The sequence below is a fragment of the Bufo gargarizans genome, chromosome 3, assembly GCF_014858855.1.
Source record: "Bufo gargarizans isolate SCDJY-AF-19 chromosome 3, ASM1485885v1, whole genome shotgun sequence".
Taxonomy (NCBI): domain Eukaryota; kingdom Metazoa; phylum Chordata; class Amphibia; order Anura; family Bufonidae; genus Bufo; species Bufo gargarizans.
In genome coordinates this window covers 5089948-5115660 of record NC_058082.1, presented here as the reverse complement: position 1 = coordinate 5115660, position 25713 = coordinate 5089948, and the positions used below count along the sequence as shown (strand labels likewise).

At 44.0% G+C, this 25713-nt stretch overlaps 1 protein-coding gene across 7 annotated transcripts in view; it reads right to left on the bottom strand.

Annotated features, from left to right (window-relative positions):
* The window catches only part of LOC122932527 (NACHT, LRR and PYD domains-containing protein 12-like), a 343399-nt gene that overhangs the window by 204797 nt on the left and 112889 nt on the right, over positions 1-25713 (bottom strand). For 6 of the 7 annotated variants that reach the window (XR_006388313.1, XM_044286994.1, XM_044286999.1 and 3 more), the window contains one exon: positions 1121-1291. The exons of the other annotated variant lie outside the window; for it this stretch is intronic. Coding sequence is in view for 5 of the 6 variants with exons in the window: in XM_044286994.1 (XP_044142929.1) it covers positions 1121-1291 (171 nt within the window). In the remaining variant the exon portion in view is untranslated. The remainder of the gene's footprint in view (positions 1-1120; positions 1292-25713) is intronic. 7 annotated transcript variants of the gene reach the window in all.

Below are 25713 nucleotides of genomic sequence, written 5' to 3'. Positions count from 1 at the left end.
CCCCTTTCCCAATTTTACATATAAAAAGAAAGAATAAAAAATAAACATAATTGGTGTCGCCGCATCCGAAAATGTCCGAACTATTAAAATGTACAAGTGATTGTCCCGCACAGCGATCGCTGGTTTTTGGTCACTTCACCCCCTGAAAATAATAAGAAAATAAAAAGATCAAAAAGTTATTTGTGACCCAAAATGGCACCAATATAAACTACAGCTCGCCCGGCAAAAACCAGCCTCCGCCGTGTAGATGGAGATAGAAAGCGGCCATGGGGTCCGGATACGGCCGGGAAGGACATTCAGATTTATCAAAGGTTTTTATTACTGTAAAAATAGTAAAATATAAAAGAAACCATATAAATGTGGTATTGCTGTAATTGTACCGATCCTCAGGATAGGGGCGTCAGGTCAGTTTTGGCGCACCGGCAACACCGTAAAAAAAGTAACAACACAAAAAAATTTAGGAATTGTAGCCCCAAAAATAATGTTTTCCGGTGTTTTCCATACAAGTTCTGGTAAATTAAATGGAGCCATTAAACCTCCATCTTGCGCCTCATGCACACGACCGTAGTCTCCGTCTGCAGCCGATCTGCCGATCTGATGTAGACCCAATAATCTCATCGGGGCCACAAGACGTGCGGACATTACACCGTGTGCCCCCCACACCCTGAAGTCTGTCCTGTGGTCTCGAAAACCATAAAACGTCCTATTCTTCTCCATTTCGAGGACAGGAATAGAACTTTTCTCTAGACGGAGCGCAAAATACAGCAGCGCATGAAGCCCTCAGACGGCAACGTGAACGGAAAAGTAAAAACGTTATGGTTCTTAGAAGTCGGGAAAAAAGGTAAAATCTCAGTGATGTGGAGAGAAGATGATAAATCTGCTGCAGATGACGCTTCTATACAGACTGTGCCGCCATCAGGGGCGCAGGTAAGGGGGGCGGTGGCCGCTGACACCACTAGACCTGGGGCATTAGTCAGACATTAGTAGACGTCACATATCAAGGAGCGGTCAGCAGTTTATCTCATAGACATAACAATGGTGCGGAGCATAAAATAGAATAAGCTCCATGTATAACGTGTGCCCCACATGTCTCCGTCCTGTACACATCTCTTATACTCACAGTAATTCCTCTATCCTGCAGGCCGGACTGGACAGAGCCTCCATCAAGTCACTGAAGTGAGGACCAGACAGACGGTTACCAGACAGGTCCAGTATCTTCAGGGACTGGTTATTCCTTATTACAGATGCCAACTGGATGCAGGAAGTGTCTCGTAGATCATTACCACCCAATCTGTAAGAATAAGAAGATGAGATGTGGGTGAGGCGTCCACAGAGCGTCAGTATAAAGTCTGTAGATTGTGACTGTGGAGAGAAAATGTCCCCGGCTGTTAGTAAAATCCATAAATGTCATCACTAGAAGCCGCCTCTTGTGTGTGGTGGATGTCAGGAATGGCGGCAGCTGTATGATATGTCCATGTCCTAGAAATCCAGAACCCTGAGGAGTGTCCTCACTTTATGGCATGTCATAAATCAGTGATGATGGCAGCACATGAATGTACAATAGTCATAAAGCTGGAGGAACTTGTGTCAGCATCATCAGCTGCTGAGAGCTCTCCTTCCTCCATCATCTGTGGCCCTCAGTCTGTGGTACCTGTGGCCTCCATTCTCCTTCCTCCGCCATCTAATGTGGCCCCTTTGGCCTTCATTTTCCGTCATCCACCATCTATTGTGGTCCCTGTGGCCTCCATTCTCCTTCCTCCACCATCTATTGTGGTCCTCAGTCTCCTTCCTCTCCCATCTATTGTGGCCCTCAGTCTCCTTTCTCCACCATCTATTGTGGCCCGTAGTCTCTTTTCTCCACCATCTATTGTGGCCCTCAGTCTCCTTCCTCCACCCTCTATTGTGGCCCTTAGTCTCTTTCCTCCACCATCAATTGTGGCCCTTAGTCTTTTTCCTCCACCATCTATTGTGGCCCTTAGTCTCTTTCCTCCACCATCTATTGTGGCCCTCAGTCTCTTTCCTCCACCATCTATTGTGGCCCTTAGTCTCTTTCCTTTACCATCTCGATGTGGCCCTCAGTCTCCTTTCTCTACCATCTATTGTGGCTTTCAGTCTCTTTCCTCTACCATCTATTTTAGGCCCTCAGTCTCTTTCCTCCATCTATTGTGGTGAAGAGAAATATATTTCAAATATATTTAGCAAAATAATTTATATATGTGACATATATTTACAATATATTGTCTGACTCAAATATGTTTTAAGATATATTTATAAAAATGTAAATGAAAATATATTTTCCAAAGTTATATATTTGAAAATATATTTTTAAATATATTTTGTAGATATTTTTTAACATGTAAAAAAGACATTTCAAGATATATTGTGAAATATATTTGGGAATGCATTCCAAAAATGTAATAAAAATTTATTTTCCAAAAATACATATTTTATAATATATTTAAGTGCATATTTTTCAGATATTTTAAACGTAAAAAAAAATCTTAACATTTATTTTAAAATATACTGGTAAATGTATTCCAAAAACATAACCTAAATGCATTTTCCAAAGACATATTCTTTAAAATATATTTTCATCATGTTTTAACATCTAAAAAGGCATTTAGACATATATTTTGTAAAACATGTTTGTAAAATTGACTTGGAATGTGTATAAAAAAAAGAAAAAAAATCGCTATAAAATAGCTAAAGATACTGAATGTCAAAGGGACTGTCATTTTAATCTAGTTTTACTGTTTAAAAAAAAATCAATAACAAAATATGTTAATAAAGTATTTTATTTTTTATAACACGTTAAAGACCATAATTAAGAATAAATAATTAAACTGTATTCTTTATTTATGCCAAGTGGATAAATGCATGGAATTCAGCACCGGGCAGACTGAACAGCACATGAGTGGTAATTTTTTAGTGACTGCGTGAACTGTTGGTCCATTGACAATTTACTAATTCTGATTTGGTAATGTGAATTGACAAGAACAGTAACGTACACGAAACAATCAGACATCAAAGACTATGTTATATTATAATTTACACCAGATACAGGTTACAATAAAATCTTTGCTATGAGATTGGTTAAGCAAATTTCCTCCGGCAGGGCGCAAATGTATGATGCCTTTTTTGACTCAAGGTTGGATGGCACAAGGGGGTAATGGGTGGCAATCAAGGGAGCAAATGATGGCACAAGGGGGCACAGAATGGCACAAGAGGGGCGCTGTGGATGTCACTGTTATTGGGCGCTGTGGATGTCACTGTTATTGGGCGATGTGGATGTCACTGTTATTGTGGCACTGTGGGGTCCCGGGTCACTCATTCTTCATCTCCTTAGCAACCATGTGTGCAAATCGCATTGCATCTGCACTTGCTTGCAGATGCTATGCGATTTTCACACAGCCCCATTCATTTCTAGGGGGTCTGCGTTGCGTGAAAAACGCAAAATATAGAATATGATGCAATTTTCACGCAATGTACAAGTGATGCGTGAAAATCACCGCTCATCTGCACAGCCCCATTGAAGTGAATGGGTCCGGATTCAGTGCGGGTGCAATGACGATTTAGTTGGCTTTGATATATAAAATACATTACAAATGCATTTCAGAATATAATAGTAAAGTGTTTTTTTTTTATTTCTCCCTCACATATTTTGCATTCAGAAGTACATTTAACATAATATTCCAGAACATATTCACAGTACATTCCACAATACATATTGATATATAATTATGGCCAAAGTAATACAATATATTACTAAATGCAGTTATAAATGCATGTAATATATATTCTATTATATATTCACAGCATTTTTCACAATGCATGCCTAAATATATTTTGGAAAATGTATTGTAAAATATATCCACAAATATATTGCAATATATTTTTGAAATATATTGAAAACGGCCAAAATTGTAGTATTTCAAATTTGAAAAAAATATATTAAGAATGTTTTTTTTACATATATTTAAAATATATTTTTCTTCCATGTGGGTCAGTCTCCTTCCTCTACTATCTATTGTGGCCCTCAGTCTCCTTCCTCTACTATCAATTGTGGCCCTCAGTTTCCCTCAGCCGGTCTTAATAAATTGGCGCCTAAGTGCTCACCCAGCGCCGCTGCCTCTTTAAGCACCTGATAGGCAGGGTGTCGGGGGCCCCACCAGTCAGATATTGTTCCTGAGGACAGGCCATCAATATAAAAGTCCCAGAGAAGACATTTACAATGCAGATACTTTTCAGCAGTTCTCTCCTATGACCGGGACCACATCACTGAAAATCAGACTTACCGTATTTGACAATTTACAAGACGCTTGTTTAGTAAGAAAACATCTTGTCATCAATAGGAGGAGCCACAGCAGGAAGACTGTACAGCCGACACTGTATGATGCTAAGTATGTATGTGTGTAACAGAGCTGTATGTGTGTAACAGAGCTGTATGGGTGTAGCAGAGCTGTATGTGTGTAGCAGAGCTGTATGTGTGTAACAGAGGTGTATGGGTGTAGCAGAGCTGTATGTGTGTAGCAAAGCTGTATATGTGTAGTAGAGCTGTATGTGTGTAACAGAGCTGTATGGGTGTATGGCAGTGCTGAGGGTATATAGCATATCTGTATGTGTGTATGGCAGTGCTAAGTTAACCCCTTAGTGACCACTGATACGTGATTTACAGCGGTCACTAAGTGGTGTTAGGCTGGGCCACCGCTTTTTTACGACGGCCCAGTCTAAGCACTGTACGGGTCCCCCGTGCAGCGGGGAGAGGGGTCCCGGCTCTCACATGAGAGCCGCAGCCCTGCTTTAACAGCCCGGACCGGCAGGAGTGCTGTTTAACACTTTACATGCCACGGGCAATGGCGCCTGCCACATGTAGACAGGTGACAGAGGGAGCGGACTCCCTCTGTCTCCCATCGGCACACCGCAAATACGATCGCGCAGTGCCGATGTGTGTGAAGGCTGGCTGGGGTCTATGAAGGCCCCAGACCAGCCTTCAGTAATTTCCAGCAGACTGCGCCTCTCTTATGTACTATGTAAAATACTGTCTGTTATAGTCCCCTTGTGGGGCTAATAAGTGGTAAAAAAAAGAAAAAAAACACATTTATTAGATAAAAAAATTCCATTAAAAAATTACATTTTTTTCCCATAAAATACGCTTTTCAATGAAAAAAAATGCAAAAAGAAATCTCCCTCGTATATTTCGTATTGCAGAGTCCGTAACGACCCGGACTACATAACTATCACATAAATTATCCCCTACGGTGAACGCCATAAGAAAAAGAAAATATAAAAAAAAGACAGAATTGCAAATGTATTCTTAGTTGCCACCGAATAAACTTAATAACAAGCGATCAAAAAGCTCCATTTACGCAAAGATGACACCATTGAAAAATACAAGTCGTCTCGCAAAAATCAAGCCCTCACACAACTCCATAGAATGAAAAATGAAAAAGTTCTGGGTCTTGGAAAGCGGCAATGTAAAATAATTTTTTTCTTTAAAAAAAAAAAAGGGGTTTTATTGCAAAAAAGTAGTAAAACCTTAAACAACGATGTGTATTTGGCATCACTGTAATCGTACTGATCCAGAGAATAAAGATATTTTGTTATTTATATAGAAAAATGAACGCCATAAAATTTATAATGTAAAAACGCAGTGGCAGTATCGCAGTTTTTCCCATAATCCGCCCCATAGAAGCAGATGTGTCCTTCCTGTCCCTCCAGATGTCTCTCAGGACATATGACACCTCCTCCATGTGGAGGCACAATGCAGGTTCTGATGGGGTCAGTCCGGGAACACTTACCTGTGTGTTATCCGGGGAGGGGGTCACTGCTCCCAATATGTGTTATACAGCGGGGGCAGGTATTACTGATATCGATGCTCTTCTCAGACATGACAGTGCTCCAGATGACGACCACAATGTTCGCCAGTGCGACTTAGGATCGTAAATGTCGACAAGACTTTATTGCTGCCATTTGTGACTAGATCTGTCACCATGCTTCGTTTTTAAGAAAACAATGCCATCACCTAGCCAGGGTTGCCAACTCTCTGTAAATTTACAGACAATCTGCCAAACCCGGGTGTTTTCCTCTGCCGCCCGTAGCATCCAGCAGAAAAAATAAACAGCCAGTAAAACCTGTGCCCTCGCTCAGTCAGTTATTTGGGGGATGGATTATTAGTAGACATTACACTACATTCAGGGTTTCTCTGGATCGGTGAGACTGGCAACACGTGGTTTGATCTGACAGGTTTTCCTTGTGGATCAATAGGCGTCTGTGTTGTTTCTGGTTCTGGCCGCACCTCTTGCCTCAGGTGTTGCTCATGTGGTCATTTATAACCTCGCTTATTTAATGTAAAAAATGAGCCCTCACACAGCTCCATAAAATAAAAAAAAGTTTCCCACTACATTGTATGCAACCGTAAATGGTTCCATTAGAAAGTACAATTTGTTCCGCAAAAAACACGCCCTCATACGGCTATGGGAATGGAAAAATAAAAAAGTTATGGCTTTGGGAAAATGGAATGAAAAACAAAAATGGAAAATGTCCTGGTCATTAAGGGGTTAAGGAGGTGGAGTCCATAGAACAGAGTCCATGGACAGGGGATGAGTCTCCAAGGCTTCAAGGGGAAGCCAACGAGGGGCATCTCTGATGGAGTGAAGGAGGCTAACCGAGCTATCTGAGCTGCTTGGTGGGATTTCTGATCATTCGGTACCTGAGACCTCCTCCGAGTTCATGTCTATATAAAGTGGAATAGAATTATCCCAAACAAATCCAAGAGACGTCAGTTGTGTGGTTTTCAGGAAATATGTTGGAACTGCGATCGGCAGAGCTCTAAAATAATATAATAATTTTTAGAGAGTTAACTCTCCCGATGCGAGATGTGTGGTAGACGCTCCACTTTTCTAGAAGTCTCAGCTTTCTGAGGAGCGGTGGGTGATTGTGTGAGTAACGTGTATTGTAGGAGGCTGTTAGCAGAACGGGAAATTAGAGTCCTGAAACTTCCAACTATGGGAGCGAGATATTAAATGCTTTTGATTTTATTACATGACACGGAGGCTCCTATTGCATTCTCTTTCTTTACTGAAATTCTATAGCAGCACAGAAAAAGAGAAAAAATCTTTACCACACAGGGTAACCATGGCAACAAGCCTCCCCCTAACCCAGTATAAGAGTCCTGGCATCAAACAGCTCCTCCTCTTTCTTTGCTGCTCCACATCAGATAAGTAGCACTTTTCTCTTCTCTTGTGTTGCTTTGATATATATTCTGTGAGATTATTGTGGTTTCTTGTTAGGCACTGGGGTTTTGCCCCCATCTGTGGCCTTAGGTCTATCTGATCTGGTGTTACTGTGTGCTTATTGTTATTGTTTTATTAATCTTATTTTCTGTCTGGTGGGCGATTCATTTGGGCCGGTCCCCTGGGATTGTTATCCCTCGGTTCTGCCTTTCGCCCTTATTCTATCGTTCCCCTTCCCCTTTCTGTTGCGGCCGTTTGTCGCTTTGCCACCCCTCTTGCCCTTTTGTTGCGGCCCTCACCTTATTCCAGCCGCTTGTCCTGTAGCCACTCCCCTCGTCATCTTTGCCCGCCTCCTTCTTGTTCCTTGCGCTCCTTCCCGCTTCTACTCACGACGGGACGGCACTCTCCTTCCGGCGCTGGCCCGGAAGTCTCGCGAGACTTCGGCCGCCATTTTTCCCTGCACCTCACTCTGCCAGAATCGGCTGCTCCGGACCACGGTTGTGTTTTGCTCCTCTACGCATATTATTCTTTGAATATTTCATTATCGTTTACCCCTATTAGTTCTACTTGCTAGTTACTTTATTTTTCGGCCCGTTAACTCATATTTTCCCGATCATGGCTGAAGGGAATAGTATTAACCCTTCCTTACCTGAGTGTCCTGAGGAGGTGGTGCTCCCTCCTTCTCTGATCCATAGTGCCCCAGCTAGATCTATGTCATTGCAGGCTTCTGATTTGCAGCGCTCTGTTGCAGCTGCTATTCAAGCCGCCATGGGCTCTGTATCCAGCGCCATCTCTTCTTCTATCTCTGAGGCGCTTAAGGGTCATTCATCCAAGCGTCATCATCACCCTGCCCGTCAGCACAGTAACCCTGTGCCTGAGCCCAGTGCCTCCAGAAACCCTATGACTGGTGTGCAGAAATCCACCACTGAGAGCGCGCATAAATCGCGCAAAAGAGCCCATGCCCGCCGGGCAGAAAAGGTGAGGCCTTGGAAGTGTGCGCCAGAGCGCAACCTGAACCCGATTCTGAATCGGATGTATTATCTGATGAGGAGGCTAGTGTACAAGGTATTTCTTCTGGTGAAGAGGGGCTTGATTTCTCAGACTAGGTCCTCCCGGGCACCTCTTCCACCTTGGTGGAACCTATGGTCTCTCCTTCTGTTCCGCCCCCTACCTCAGCGGTCCTCGACCCGTCCGGAGAGTCCCTTTTTGACCCTGATGCTCTGCATCAGCCTCGCTCCGCCGAATGGTTACCGTCTGACCATGTGGAGAGATACTTAGAGTCCCGGGTTCACCATCCCCTATCCAAGGAGGCTACAAATAAATTACGGGCTGAATGCCCCAGGCCCATTATTCCAAACAAGGTGGGCGAGACCCCTTCGGTAGATCTGAAAATGACGCAGTTCCTGGCTAAGTCCGGATGGAACCCGCGTAGTGGTTTGGAATCGGCCTTGAAGGCCTGTCAAGACAAATTACTTGACGTTTTGGGCCCTCTGACCAAAATTTTTGAAATGGCAGAAGCTGCCAGGTCCCAAAATTTGACCATTGACCCTGAGGAACTTAGTGGATGGGTCCAGAGAGCGGTGTGCATCACCGGCAATGTCAACACCTCTCTGTTTATCGAGAGGCGGAAGGCTATATTGTTTAAGATTGAGCCGAAGCTCTCTAATTTAGCCCTTACTGAGGCTGGCAAGGATGCTCAGGGTCTCCTGTTTGGAGACTCCTTCATCAAGGACCTCAGTCGTTTTGTAGGAGCCTTCACTGCCCTTGATAAGGCCCCGTCTTCTATGAGACGTGTCTTTCAGGGGCGGGTCTCTTCTAGGGCCGGCAGCTCCAGGGGCCGCCTGTCCGGCCGTGCATCATTCCAGTCCCGCGGTGCTGCGGGTCGAGGCTCCTACCCATTCCGTGCCTCCCAGGACTCAAGACAGCCTCCGGCATTCTTCCCGTCCCGCGGTTCCTCTTGGAGATCCAGAGGCCCCAGAGGTTCTTCCTATCGTCGACCCCTCGGTAAGTCAACCTCTGTCTTCAGCAATTTGGATAGAAGGCAGACTCCATCGTTTTTCCCATGTTTGGTCGACTGTCTCCGCAGACCCTTGGGTCTTGACTACGGTTCAGGGGTTCCATATAGAATTGATTGTTCCATCTGTTCAGATTCCTGTTCCCCATCCTGTTTGTCTTCCATTTCAGAAACAACGTCTTCTACACTTGGAACTGCTTTCTCTTTTTCGAAAGGGCGCGATAGAACGGTCTCCCTCCACTCCCGCTGGAATCATCAGCAGCATCTTCCTGGTGGCCAAGAAGGACGGCCAAATGCGCCCGGTGATCAATCTCCGTCCCCTGAATCACTATGTCCACTATCGCCATTTCAAAATGGAGGGCATTCACCTTCTTCGGGACATGCTCCTCCTGAACGATTGGATGGCCAAGCTCGACTTGAAGGACGCCTACCTGACGGTTCCGGTAGCGGATTCTTCCAGGGACCTTCTGCATTTCCATTGGTGCGGCAAAACCTGGAGATTCACCTGTCTTCCATTCGGCCTGTCGTCAGCCCCTTGGTGTTTCACCAAGCTGATGCGGCCGGTCGTGGCCTTCCTCCGCAGTCATGGGATTCGTCTAATTATTTATCTAGACGACATCCTTCTCATGGCCCAGGATCACAACTGTCTTCTGGAGCACCTGTCGACTTCTATGGATCTTCTTTTCCGATTAGGTTTTCTCATCAACCTGGAGAAATCTTGCCTTGTCCCGTCTCGTTCCATGGCGTTTCTGGGTTTTTGGGTCGACTCTGCCTCAGAGTCCCTCAGTCTTCCTTCTGCCAAGGTTCGTTCTATTCGCAAGGAACTTCACCGGACGTTGGCTCTCCCTCAAGTCTCGCTACGTCGGCTTGCCCGAGTTACTGGCCTGCTATCCGCTTCCATTCAGGCGGTCTTCCCAGCTCCGTTACACTACCGAGCTCTTCAACACCTCAAGCTTGCGCACCTTTGTGCCGGTGCTACGTACAAGGACCTGATTTTTCTGGACAGAGAGACCAGGGATGAGCTGCGGTGGTGGATCTACAATCTGGATGCCTGGAACGGCAAGGCTATCTTCGTTCCTCTACCCGACTTCACGATAGAGTCGGACGCCAGTCTCTCGGGCTGGGGTGCCTACTGCAACGGCGTTACCACTGGTGGCCGTTGGTCCCCTGCGGAAGCGAATCTGCACATCAACTCTCTGGAGCTGCTGGCTGGCTCTTTCGCTATTCGCAGCTTCACGAATGGTTTGGCCTGCGCATGTGTGAGGCTGCGGATGGACAATATCTCGGCTGTGCGTTATGTCAACGCCATGGGAGGAACACGCTCTTCAGCTCTTTCCCATCTAGCGAGGGACTTCTGGGAGTTTTGCCTGGAGAAGGACATCAATGTTGTAGCAGAGTATCTTCCGGGTTTGCACAATACTCACGCGGACTGGTCCTCTCGTTCCGCTGAGGTAGGGGTAGGGGGCGGAACAGAAGGAGAGACCATAGGTTCCACCAAGGTGGATTCCAGCGATTGGAGATTAGACGTGAGGATGTTCTCCTCCATTTCTTCTCGATGGGGTCCTATGTGCATCAACCTTTTCGCTTCTCGCCTGAATACCCAGCTTCCGAGATTCTACAGCTGGTGGCCGGATCGGTGGACGCATTTCTCCAGAAGTGGACCAGTCGCCTGTCATATGCGTTTCCACCGTTCATGATGATCCCACGAGTCCTTGCTCAACTGCGTCTTCAGAGAGCCGAGATGGTACTTCTGGTTCCTTTCTAGACGGCCCAATCGTGGTTCCCTCAGCTGCTGGAGTGTCTGATCCAACCTCCCTTGCTCCTGCCGTCATTCCCAGACCTTCTACTCGACCCGTCAGGTCGCCAACATCCGCTCGTGCTGGACGGGTCTCTATGCTTGATCGTGTGCAGAGTTTCAGGGGTTCCTGGGACGTCTAGGATGTTTCGGAAGCAACTAGACGTCTTCTGGAGAGCGCATGGGCCCCTGGGACCAGGAGATCTTACCGTGCTGCCTGGCGATCTTGGACTGACTGGTGTCTGGCAAGGAACTTGGATCCCGTGTCAGCCCCTGTAACTGTCACGACCCATGCTCATGGTCGTGACTCTGGATCCGCATGCAGTTGCCTGCGGTTTGGGTTTGTTGTTCAACCACATGGTGAGGGCTGCTGGTGTGTTGCCTCACGCGTGGTTGCCGCTGGCAACATGGTTGGTACTTGGCAGTATAGCAGCCTGAGCTGTTGCTAGGCAGCTTACTGTCAAGTGCATGCGTTTTCACCTGGTTGGTTGTGTGTGTATCTATGCACTGTGTCTGTTTGTTGTGCACGAGGTTATGTTTGTGTGCACTGTGACGCCTCCCTTCACTTGTAGTTGTCCGCGGCAACGTCTGGTGTTGTGTGCATGTGGTGGCAGTGTCTCGGCCTGCTGGCTGTTCCTCAGGACATGGTTGACACGCATGCCGTTGCTGGCGGTAACAGGTGTGTTTGTGTGCGTTTCCCTTTAAGTGGCTGTCTTCCCTTCCCTGGTGTGAGAAGGGTTAATTCCCTTCTGTGCGTGAACACTGGGTGTGTCTGTGTGGGTGTGGCCACTTTGGGCTATATAGCCTCAGTTGAGACCTGATGTCTGAGGGGTACTCCAGCCTTGTTTGTAAGCTGGAGGCACCCTCCTGGTCCCTTATACCATCTGCCAGTGAGGGCCACCCTTGTGGTCATAAAACCTATGTTAGACATTATTGTTCCTTTTATATTATATGTCTAGTGGTGTCTCTATCCTTATTGCAGCGTATGGTCCTGGGTTCCTGTCTGATGTGTGGTGTGTGCTGTGTCCGTCTATGTTGTTGTGGACTGCAGCACTTGTGCACGGGTTCCAGGCTGTGTGTCTGTGGCAGGTAGGTGTGATACTAGTTTCAACTACCTGCCATTGTCTGTATATGTTTCCCTTCTCCTTTATAGCTTGGCCAGTGAGACTCCTGTTGCTCCGTGTCTAGGAGGAACAGGTCGTCTTACCCTGCTCCTAGTCCAGGGCCGCCCTGAGGGCTAGTAGGAATTACAGGTTCCAGTGTATGAGCTCTCCCACCATCAGGGTCGGCTCATACGGCTAGGAGACAGGGTCAGAATTAGGGATGTGATAGGAGGTGACCTGCTCTCTGATTCCTGTCCTGGCCTATAAGCTATACTATACTGGCCATCCTCAGCCGTGACAGTAACGGAAATCTTGACGTTCCTCACATCGCTGTTTGAGTCGGGTAAGGCTTACCGAACAATTAACTTGTTCCGTTCTTCCATTTCTGCCTATCATTCGGGTTTTGGCTGTCGCCCGGCTGGGCAGCACCCTTTAGTCTGTCGTCTTCTCAGGGGTTCCCGTCTTTCCCGTCCACCTCGTCCTCGGTTTTCTTGTACCTGGGACGTTTCCTTAGTTCTTTCACTTTTTTCTTTCTGGCCCTCCAATGAGCAGCTGTCCTTGCGACAGTTGTCTGCTAAATTGGTTACCTTGTTTTGTTTGATTTCGTGCAAATGGGTATCCGATGTCAGGGCCTCAGATTTGAATGCTAGGTCTTTTACGCCGGATGGTGTTGTTTTTAACATTTCTCGGCGTACCAAAACCAACATTAGATCGGTTTCGTACCCTTGCTTTCCCGAGGTTCCTGCCCTTTGTCCAGTTGCGTGCCTTCAGGTGTATGAGGCCCACACCTCTCCTCATCGTTCTTCGGCATCTCCGGAATTATTTCTATCATATCGTCGTCCTTTTGCTCCAGTTACTTGTGTCACCTTGGCCAGGTGGGTTAAATGGGTTATGTCCTTAGCTGGAGTGGATACTTCTGTGTTCACGGCTCACTCCACTAGAGGCGCTGCTTCTACATCGATGGCGGTTGCTGGTGTCGTTTGGAGGATATTCTTCGTGTGGCTAACTGGTCTCGTGTTTCCACATTTCGTGAGTTTTATTTCCGTCCATCCACTCATGCTTTTTCTTCGGTTATTCAACAGCTTTAAACTTGCAATAGGAGCCTCCGTGTCATGTAATAAAATTGCATGATTTTCCTAGTTTATGACGTAAAGTCATGATTTTATTTAGGACACGGAGGCGAGTATTGCCCCACCCATATATGTTTTCTTCCCTCCCTAATTTTATGTTGTTTTATATTATTGTGGTATTTGCTATTATGCTGCATTATGCTTCATGTTTCTTAGAATTTTTTGTTATTCTGCATTTGCTTTTTCTATGTTATCCTGCTTTACTGCGGTATTGATCTGTTCATCTCGTCTGCAGTACATTAAGCTTTCATTGAACTTACATTATCTATGTTCTCTTTATCTGTTTTTTCTTTAGGATAATAGCACGGGTGTTCTTGGTGCTTGAGGTCGAGTTTTGTTCCGTTACCTTGTCTCTACAGTCATCCCGGTTGGATGTGTTCGGATTGAGTTTGTCGTGGTTGGAGTCGATCCTGTTTGTTTCATGACGGTTTGAGGATGTGTCTTCATCAAAGAAAGAGGAGGTGCTGTTTGATGCCAGGACTCTTATACTGGGTTAGGGGGAGGCTTGTTGCCATGGTTACCCTGTGTGCTAAAGCTTTTTTCTCTTTTTCTGTGCTGCTATAGAATTTCAGTAAAGAAAGAGAATGCAATTCTTGCCTCCATGTCCTTAATAAAATCATGACTTTACGTCATAAACTAGGAAAATCATGCAATTTTGCATTATTAAGGCTCAGGCTACACTGCGCCTGTAATGATAGTCAATGGTGTCACACTGCAACATGCGACATACTGGGACAGTCGCCAAAAATCCATCCAAGTTGTGTATCAGCAGGTGCAGTGCGACACCATAGACTACCATTACAATAAATGCTGGTGACTTTTCTGTGACACATGTCGCTGTGTAGCCCTAACCTAATAGTGAGGCCTGAGAAAATCTGCCAAAAAAGTGAAATTTTGAAATTGTTAACCCTTTAGGTGTTGCACAAGATTTAATGGAAAATAGAGATACAAAGTTTGTAAAATCAGTTTTGAATACCTTGAAGGGTGTAGTTTTTTTTAGATGGGGTCACTTTTATGGAGTTTCTACTCTAGGGGTGCATCAGGGGGGCTTCAAATGGGACATGGTGTAAATAAACTAGTCCAGCAAAATATGCCTTCCAAAAACCAAACGTCGCACCTTTCACTCTACGCCCCGCTGTGTGGCAGTACAGTAGTTTACGGCCACATATGGGGTGTTTCTGTAAATGGCAGAGTCAGGGCAATAAAGATACAGTCTTGTTTGGCTGTTAACCCTTGCTTTGTTAGTGGAAAAAATTGGTTAAAATGGAAAATTTGGCAAAAAAAAGAAATTCTCAAATTTCATCCCCATTTGCCAATAACTCTTGTGCAACACCTAAAGGGTTAACGAAGTTTGTAAAATCAGTTTTGAATACATTGAGGGGTGTAGTTTATAGAATGGGGTCATTTTTGGGTGGTTTCTATTATGTAAGCCTCGCAAAGTGACTTCAGACCTGTAGTGATCCCTAAAAATTGGGTTTTTGTAAATTTCTGAAAAATTTCAAGATTTGCTTCTAAACTTCTAAACCTTGTAACATCCCCAAAAAATAAAATATCATTCCCAAAATAATTCAAACATGAAGTAGACATATGGGGAATGTAAAGTCATCACAATTTTTGGGTGTATTACTATGTATTACAGAAGTAGAGAAACTGAAACTTTGAAATTTGCTAATTTTTCAAAAATTTTGGTAAATTTGGTATTTTTTTATGCAAAAAAAAATATTTTTTTTTACTTCATTTTACCAGTGTCATGAAGTACAATATGTGATGAAAAAACAATCTCAGAACGGCCTGGATAAGTCAAAGTGTTTTAAAGTTATCAGCACTTAAAGTGACACTGGTCAGATTTGCAAAAAATGGCCTGGTCCTAAGGTGAAATAAGGCTGTGTCCTGAAGGGGTTAAAGAATCCGAGAGCAACTCTCATGTTAATGGTTTAATATCTCTTATAGGAAAGTTATACCTGTTATTGAGAATGTATTATTGAATATAGAGATGTGTATTAATATGGGAGGACAGGATTTACTGCTACATTTCCTGTATCCCCATATACTGAAGGTGATGTGTTTGTTCTTTCCAGAACATGTTCAATAAAATCACTTCTGTCTTCACCCAGCCGCTCCCTTCGCACATTGGAATTATTGACCATACTTTCAGCATATGTGCAACACAATTGGTGGCCCGTACGGGGAGTGGGTGAAGAAGACGCGGTCCCGGAAGTGAAAAAAAAAAAGAAAACGGTTACACGACGCATAGAGGAGAAATTAACCCTTGCCGCATCGCCAGCGAACACAAATGGATCTAGAAAGCCTGCAGGATGAAATCAGTGGTCACCTAATCAACTTGCCAGTGGGTGATCTCATCGAGATTTGCCAATTCATCAAAGCCCCTGAAGCCAGCATGGCGAAAGGAAAAACCCGGCGCCATTTTATGCAGATCATTAATGAGGTAATAGATGAACTGGTCGAAGCTGAAAGTGAGGAGGCAGTGACACAATTTCTGCAAGCCACAAAGGGATTCATTAGCGAACTAGAGAAGAAGAGGGACAATGCGGAAGTCCTAAGCTTCAGTGAGAAAGACCCTGAATCAGAACAACAATTGGCTGACTTAAAGCAACAGTATCACACTATGCAGGAGAGGTTCCAGGAAACGTCCAGAATAATGGAGGAACAGATTAGAGAGCTGAGTACCCGAAGTAAAGACTCAAGTAACAGTCAGCCAAAACCAGTGCCAGTCCCGATTACTCAGACTACACCATGGTAGCTTGCCAGAGGTGACAATCAGAAAAGACTTCAAGATCACAGGCCAGATTGGAGAAAAAAAGCAGAAGGATAAGCTGTCCTACACCAACTTAATGCACCAAATCGACCTGGGACTACAGAAAGGATATCCTGAGACTGAGATTATTGAAGCAGTGGTCAAAGCTATTAGCCCTGGCCCAAGCCTTAGAGCTATGCTAGAGATGAAAAATGGACTGACTCTAGTGCAACTTAGACTAATCTTGAAAAGTCACTACAAGGAGGAGAATGCCTCAGAACTGTACCAGCAACTCCTTAATATTTCCCAGAAAAGCGACGTGACTCCACAGAATTTCCTGTTCAGAGCTATTGAATTGAAAGATCGGCTGCTATTTGTCTCACAAGGTGAAGGCTCGGAAGAACATTTTGGGACTGAGCTGATCCAGCAGAAATTTCTAAGATCAGTAGGCACTGGACTAAGAAATGACCACATCAAATTCCAATTAAAGAAGTATTTAGATGACCCCTCTATTCTAGATGAGGTGCTCATAGAGAAAACAAATGAAGCCGCTAATATGGAGATTGAAAGGGAACAGAAGCAAAAGAAAGCTCAACATAGCAGTTCAACCAAAGGCAAAGAATTTCAGTCTAACACCTTACAGTGTCCTCAGGAACCAAGCGTCCTGACAACAACTGCCAACACCACACCTTGGTCTCCACCACAGGCAAGTAGCCCAACAATTCAACAGCTATTGAAGAGCAACTCGGACCTGGAAAATATGATTCTGCAGATGCAAAAAGAGATGATAGAGATGAATACACTCCTCCAAGATTCAAGGACCCAACGAGACCGTGAATTCCGAGGGCCTCAGGCAACAGTGGATACGAGTAATGGATGTTGTCAATCCTGTAAAAGGACTGGTCAGACAAGTACCTGCGATCATTGCTTCAACTGTGGACGATCTGGACATAGAGCAAGATATTGCCAAACACCCAGACCAAACCATTTAAATGGGAGAGGGTTGCTGTCAAGGGACCGACAGTAACCTGCACTAGAACCAACCCTGTGTCCCAAAGTGCAGCCCCTGTAGGTAGCAAGCCAGCAAGCTTCAAAACAACAGCTGGTAGGGGAAATCCAGACTCCGTTCAAAGAGTGCCCAACTGCTATAACCAAAGATGCCTTCAGATGGCTGAGCAAGTACCAACTCACGTGGATGGCGTGACCATGAGACAGAACCACAAGCTAATGAGTCTCGTTGGAAAAAGGTGCCTTGTGAACTGCGAAATAGACAATACTCCTGTCCAAGCCCTATGGGACACTGGCTCCCAGGTGAGCATCATCAATGAGAACTGGAGACAGCGGGTTCTGCCACATACAGTGCTCCGATCTTTGGAAGAATTGCTGGGGCCAGAAGTCCTCTGTGGGAAGGCTGCCAATGAGACTGAAATTCCTCCGGCTGGATTGAGGTAGTTTTTCAACTAACAGCGGGATGCAATAACACCAAGCAGCTAGTAGTGCCATTTGTGGTATCATCAGATGAGAAAGTCGCAGAGATGCCAATCATTGGATATAATGTCATAGAAGAACTCTACAAGGTGACAGCTGCCAAAGGAAGGAGAACCATTACAGGGTTCGTGGACCTACTAGGAGCCGTCCTGGAGTTGCCGACCCCAAAGCTGAAGTGCTGGTGAGTCAACTACAAGCCAGCCTAAGAGAAACTGGTGGTACCGCACTAAAGACGGGTACAAAGAACCAAAGGATTCCGGCAAACACTGTAACGTGTGTCAGATGTAGGGCTCACGCCAAACCAGCCTTGCAAGAGCAGACGGTCTTGTTTATACCTGATGAGATTCAGGATGTGCCAGAAGGAATGTATATCGGGGAAACATTAGTGTCACTTAATAAGGGACAGTTTTCCAAACTATCCATCACGGTTTGGAACACCACCCAGCGAGACATTATCCTGCCAAGTCAGACCAGGATTGGGTGCCTCGAACCCATCAAGACAACATACCCAGCTCAGGTGAAACCAAAAGAATCAGTGCGTGTTGCCAGTTACCCGGTGACTCATAGTCTACAGTCATCCAGATCAGGGCCAGAAGGTCGAATTGACAATTTAAACACAAGTCAGTCACAGGTAAGTTATGCTCATCAAGAACACTGGGATCCACCAGTACCTATAGGACACCTTTCCGAGGAAGATCTACAGATAGTCAAGGCAATGCTAAGGGAAGAATGCCACACCTTTGCTAAAGATGATTCTGACATTGGATGCATCCCTTCCCTAGAATTACAACTGCACCTTAAAGACAATACACCAGTTAGAAGAACTTACATGCCAGTGCCAAGGCCACTACACCAGGAGGATCTGCAGGATCTTCTGAACCGTGGATAGATCGCAGAGTCAAAATCATCATACTCTTCACTAGTGTTGATCACGAATATTCGAATTTCGAATTTTTATCGCGAATATAGCCACTTCGAAAATTCGCGAATATTTCGAATATAGTTATATATATTCGTAATTTCGAATATTCTTTTTTTCCGATTATTATTATTTATTTATTTTTAATCAGTACACATGATCCCTTCCTGCTTCTAGCTTGTGGGCCAATAAGAAGGCTGCAATATACTTGACTTTAGGAGTAGTGATGAGCGGCAGGGGTCATATTCGAAAATGCACGATTTTTTTTCTTGAAAAAATCGGCAAGGTAATTATTGTGTAATATGCGAATTTTCGTAATTTGAATTTTCGGATTCGAATTTTTATTGCGAATTTTTCAACTTTAAGACAAAGAAGATTATAGCACTATGTTAGCTAAATTGCTCTATATTCGTTTTTTTCGAATATTCGCTATATTGCTATATATTCTTGTTTTAGAATATTACAAATATTCGAAAAAACGAAGTTATAGCAATATAGCGAAAATTCGAAAAAAACGAATATAGAGCAATTAAGCTAATATAGTGCTATAATCTTCTTTGTCTAATAGTTGTAATTTTTTTCTCATCTGAAGTTCAGATTGGAAAAAAATTACAACTATAAAAAAAAGATGATAGCACTATATTAGCTAAATTGCTCTATATTCGTTTTTTTCGAATATTCGCTATATTGCTATATATTACGAATATTCGAAAAAACTGTTATAGCAATATAGCGAATATTCGAAAAATCGAAAATAGAGCAATTTAGCTAATATAGTGCTATAATCTTTTGGTTTTTTTCTTGAAAAAAAATCGGCAAGGTAATGATTGTGTAATATGCGAATTTTCGGATTCGAATTTTTATTGCGAATTTTTTAACTTACAACTATTAGACAAAGAAGATTATAGCACTATATTAGCTTAATTGCTCTATATTCGTTTTTTTCGAATTTTCGCTATATTGCTATAACTTCGTTTTTTCGAATATTCGTAATTATAGCAATATAGCGAATATTCGGAAAAAACGAATATAGAGCAATTTAGCTAATATAGTGCTATAATCTTTTTTTTATAGTTGTAATTTTTTTCCAATCTGAACTTCAGATGAGAAAAAAATTACAACTATTAGACAAAGAAGATTATAGCACTATATTAGCTAAATTGCTCTATATTCGTTTTTTCGAATTTTCGCTATATTGCTATAACTTCGTTTTTTCGAATATTTGTAATATTCTAAATCAAGAATATATAGCAATATAGCGAATATTCGAAAAAAACGAATATAGAGCAATTTAGCTAACATAGTGCTATAATCTTCTTTGTCTTAAAGTTGAAAAATTCGCAATAAAAATTCGAATCCGAAAATTCGGATTACAAAAATTCGCACATTACACAATCATTACCTTGCCGATTTTTTGCAAGAATATTTTTTTTCGAATTTTCGAATATTCGACGAATATTCTAAAAAATATTCGAGAAATATTGCGAATTCGAATATGACCCCTGCCGCTCATCACTACTCTTCACCCATTGTGTGCGTGAGAAAGAAGGATGGTAGTTTAAGACTGTGTTGCGATTACAGGGAATTGAACCAGAAGTCCATCCCTGACCGCCATCCAATCCCTAGGATCCAAGACATGCTGGACAGCCTAGGAGGAAGTTCATGGTTTTCTGTGCTAGATCAAGGAAAAGCCTACCATCAAGGATTTGTGGAAGAATCCAGTCGACCACTGACTGCCTTCATCACACCTTGAAGTCTGTATGAGTGGATCAGAATACCCTTTGGCCTTAGTTCTGCGCCAGCTGAATTCCAACGCAGCATGGAAACTTGTCTAATGGGACTGAGAGATGAGGTCTGGTTCACAGCAGATCATTCAACGAACATGTGGAACATGTCCGGTTGGTACTGCAATGGTATCAGAAACATGGAGTAAAGTTAACAGCGAGGAAATGTGAACTTTTCAGAAACAAAGTCAGATTCTTAGGTAAAATCGTGTCCCAAGATGGCCATTCCATGGATCCAGCAGACATTTGACCTGTGCTGGCCTTGAGGAACAACCAGCCAAAGACTGTTGGAGAACTCAGGAAGTTATTAGGATTAATTTCCTACTATCGTCCTTACATCCAAAACCTTTCCAGGATTGCAAAGCCCCTGTATGATTTACTATCAGCGGATAAAACACCCACCATAACGTCAGTGCCAGCTCAACAATCTAAAAAGAGGAAGAAGCCATCACCAAAACTAAAAGGTCAACTACCTTCTCATCAGTCTATAGTCTGGACTGACCACCACCAGGCAGTACTGAACCAGCTCATTGAAGTCTTAACTCATCCTCCAGTTATAGGTTACCCTGACTACAGCAAACCCTTTGTTCTGCACTGTGATGCCTCTCAAGAAGGACTAGAAGCTGTGTTGTACCAAGAGCAGGAGGAAAAATGTAACGTAATTGCTTATGGGTCTAGGACTCTAACACCTGCTGAGAAAAACTATCACATGCATTCAGGAAAGCTAGAATTCCTTGCGATGAAATGGGCCATATGTGAAAGGATACTTATACTACTGTCCATCCTTTGTAGTGTATACTGACAACAATCCACTAACCTATGTCCTAACTACTGCCAAACTTAATGCAAGGCCATCGATGGGTTGCAGAACTCGCTGACTTCAATTTCACTATCAAGTATCGCCCAGGAAAGAGAAATGCAGATGTACTCTCTCGTATGCCACTAAGTCCTGAACAATACATGCAGCAGTGTTCACAAGAAGTCGACCCCAAAGTCATCAATTGCATAACCCAAGCACTTCGAGTGCAACAGAAAGAAGAAACGCCTTGGCTGTGTCCAATAACCATTGCGGGTACGTCAACAACAGATGGTACCCAGAAGAAGGTAGCTCAAATACCTAAAGAGATCATAAGGACAGCACAAAAGGAAGACCCAGTGATCGGTCCAGTGTGGAAGTACAAAAACCAAAAACAGGTTCCCATCAAAACAAGAACGACAAGGTGAGCAGCTTGATCTCTTTATACTAATGAAACAGTGGACCAAATTGTACCTCGACGAGGATGGAATATTGAGACAGAAAACACCCTCAGGTTCTCAACTAGTGTTACCCAAGCTGTATCATTCACTGGTGTTGAGAGAATTGCATGAAGAAATGGGTCACTTAGGAGTGGAAAGAACGGTAAAATTGATCAGAGAAAGGTTCTTTTGGCCGCATATGCAGAGAGACGCTGAGCAATACATTAACCTTCAGTGCACCTGCCTGAAAGATAGATGCCCTAATAAGCCTACCAGAGCCCCATTGAACAATATTGTCACCACTTATCCCTTTGAGATGGTCTCCATCGATTTCCTCCATCTGGAAACATGCAAAGGAGGTTATGAGTACATACTAGTAGTAATAGACCACTTCACCAGGTTTGCTCAGGCCTATGCAACCAAAAACAAGTCAGCAAAGACAGTTGCCGATAAGATATTCAATGATTTTGTCTTGAAATTCGGATTTCCTACCAGAATTCACCATGACATGGGAAAATAATTTGAAAATCAGTTATTCTTGGCATTAGCGAAACATTGCCATATTCAGAACTCTCATACAACTCCGTATCATCCGGAAGGAAACGGCCAATGCGAAAGATTCAACCGAACTCTGTTGTCGATGCTTCGGACCCTGTCACCAGATTCCAAGAAAGACTGGAAGAACTCACTTGCCCAGGTAATACATGCATACAACTGCACCAAAAGTGAAGCAACGGGGTACTCTCCATTTTTCCTACTGTTTGGGAGATCTCCAAGACTACCAATAGACAGCATGTTTGACAGCCCAGTAACAGAAAAATATAAGAATCACTCTGAGTATGTAAAAACATGGACAGAGAGGATGACTGAAGCCTATCAGGTTGCTTCAAAGGTAGCTACCCAAGCTGCACAAAGAGGGAAAGAGCACTATGACAGAAAAATTCATGGAGTAGAACTTTCACCTGGCAGTAGAGTCCTTGTAAGAATCCTTTCTGAAAGAGGAGGACCAGGAAAACTGAGATCGTTCTGGGAAGACACTGTACATGTTGTCCTGAGGAAAAAGTCTGAAGATAGCCCAGTGTATGAAGTCAAGCCAGAAACTGGAAAGGGCCGAACAAGAATCCTGCACCGTAATTTGTTATTCCCTTGTGATTACTTACCCGTTGACCAAGGTCAGCAGATACCTAACAGACCAAGCACTAAAAGACGAGGCCAAGTTTCAAAGACTTATCAACCAGCGACACGGATATCTGAAGAAATATCAGAAGAGGAATCAGATCTTGAACAAGAGCAATGGAGATCATTCATCCCTGTAACTCAGAGAAATCACACAAGGGAAGATATGTCATAGCTGAGGATGGGGGAAATCCTCAGCCATGCGATGCCAGAAGATGTTAGTGGCTACTCGGCCAGGATGACAGGAATAGGGAGCAGGTCACCTCCTAGAGCTTCCCTAATCTGACCCTGACTCCTAGCTGCATGAGCCGACCTTGAAGGTAGGACGGCTCATGCTCAGGAACCTCGGATCCCTACTGACCCTCCGCCGATCCCTGAACTAGGAGCTGGGTAGACAGCCGTTCCTCCTGGACACGGAGGAACAGGCGTCTCACTGGCCAAGCTGCAAGGAAAAGGGATACAAAAACAGACCTATGGATATGGCAGGTGAACTGCACTAGTTCCACCTACCTGCCACAGCCTTGCTGACTGGATCCCTGTGCTGACACGCTGACGTCCGCACCATACTTAAATGGACACAGCCAACACACATACAGACAGGAACCCAAATCCATAGCTGCATTAAATAACAGAAGGAAAACCACATCGACTAAACATCACATAACATTTGCTATGACCACAAGGGTGGCCCTCACTGGCAGATGGTATTAGGTATGAGAATGACTCCAGCAGACCATGGCTGAAGTACCCCTCTGACTACTGCTCTCAGCAGAGGCTATATAGGCCCAAGTAGCCACACCCACACAGACACACCCAGTGCACACACACTAGGAAGGGATTTAACCCTTCTCACACCAGGGAAGGGAAGACCGCAACTTAAAGGGGACGTGCACCCATAAATGAACCTCGTGCACAAATAACAATCACACTGCAGCTGTTACCGCCGGCAACGACATGCGTGGCAACCATGTCCTGGGAAACAGCCAGAAGGCCGAGCCACCACATGTACACAAACCACACGCTGCCACGGGCAACTGCAGGTGACGAAAAGTGTCACAATACACACATACAAACACACCAAGTCAGGTGCAACCGCATGCACTTGACAGCATGCTGCCTAGCAACCGCTCAGGCCGCTATACTGCCAAAACATCATAAGAACATGTTGCCAACAGCAACCACAATTGAGGCAACAAACAAGCGGCCCTCACCTGTGGTTGAAACAACCACACGAGACTGCAGGCAACAGCATGCGGTTTAGGAGTCACGACCAAGATATAGAACTGAATCCTGAAGCAGCAGAGTTCCATCCTTGCCAGTTGGAAACAAATGAGGGAAGTACAGAGGAAGCTACAATGGAAACTGCAGAGAATGAGCCGGTGATTCCGCCTGAACACATTACATGTCCAGTAGGAGACACAGAAGAAGAAAACGCTTCACCAGAAAACCCAACAGAGACAGTTGACAGCGATGAAGGCGAGTTCGAGGATGCTTCAGATGCCATACCGCTATGCCGGATACAACCCAGCAGAACCAGGAGACAGCCAAAAGTCCTGACTTATGAAACTTTAGGTCAACCCAGTAGTGTTACCAGGAATGCAGCAGTAAAGGTTATAGACTGTGTTTATACCCCACCAGTTTACCCTAACTGGTATCTAAGCCCAGACCTTTTTGTTGAGGACTCTAAAAATTGGTAACCGTATCCATGTCTTCAATGCTATGGTTTATTATTATCTTCTTATGTTGAAAATGTTAAATGTTATGTTCTGTGGTTAACAAAAGGAACTTTCTTGCACTCTTACTGCACACACTCCAAGTAGAATACTTGGAAAAAGGAACGGTTCCGGATACAAATGGTGATCCTCTTTAAAACTTCTTCTTTATTAATACATTCATTTGCAGCAGACACAGCCACTTGGTACACAAGACAAATTGACGCGTTTCGGGTGCTAGACCCTTAGTCGTAACAATGTAACATAGTGAAACACAAAACTTTAAATGCATTTTACGTCCACACCTCCAAGCTTCAGGGGAGGAGAGCACCTCATTCATTGGTTGTTTCGTTACGTTACACACCCATCATCTAGACTGCTAATCACAGAGTAGATGTCCTTCACATTGTGCTGCAACTCTCAATCCCATTAACCCCAGATGGGGTGTGCCCAATTATGTTTGGCCAGAAAATAGAAGGAAGAACAAACCGCCCAATGTGAATGATATACTACATATAAAAACATATAATAACATAACTAATATGACCTTATTCATGCTATTGGATACCCAATATAGAGGGTTCCATTTATTGCCCCTGGGAGGATAACATATATACAAAAGCATTACCTCCTTTAGGCAATTTTACTGATAGATGTACATTAACTCCCTTTTTAGATTTAAACCAGCCGGGACTCTACTGTTTAATCTAAATATCCAGAATGCCTCCCGCAAGAGGAGTTTTTTCCGGTGGTCTCCACCTCTTGGGGGTGGAAGCACCCTCTCAATTGCAAATGCATTGAAGCTTTTCACTCTACGGGCATGGATCTGTACAAAATGTCTTGCAGCATTGGAGATGTTCAGTGCGTTTGGATTATAATTCAAATGCTCCAAGAGCCGATTTCTAAATTTTCGCATAATACTCCCAATGTACATCAAATCACATTCGGTGCAACGGATAATATAAACGACCCCTGTAGTGTTACAATTGATATAACTTTTGATTGGAAAACTACAGGAGTGGTCAGAATTTTCAAAGGATTGTGAGGGGGTCACATAGTTGCAGGTTTTGCATGGATTGCCCCCGCACCTAGTGAACCCCTTATAGCTGAGCCAGTTCTGTTTTTTGTTGGTATTTTGTCTGTTGGAGGTGAATAGAGACGAGGACAGAGAGCAGAACAACGTAGCAGCCCTCCTGGGGACTATTCTGCAGCCAGATTTTAATGCATTATATAGGTCATCATCATATAGAAATCGGCAAACATCCCTTAACCACAGAACAGATTTTATTAAATTCCTTGCTATATGTGATGGATAAAATCGGAACAATATCCTGCTCTCTGTCCCCATGTACCTTCACACTCCTTCTTG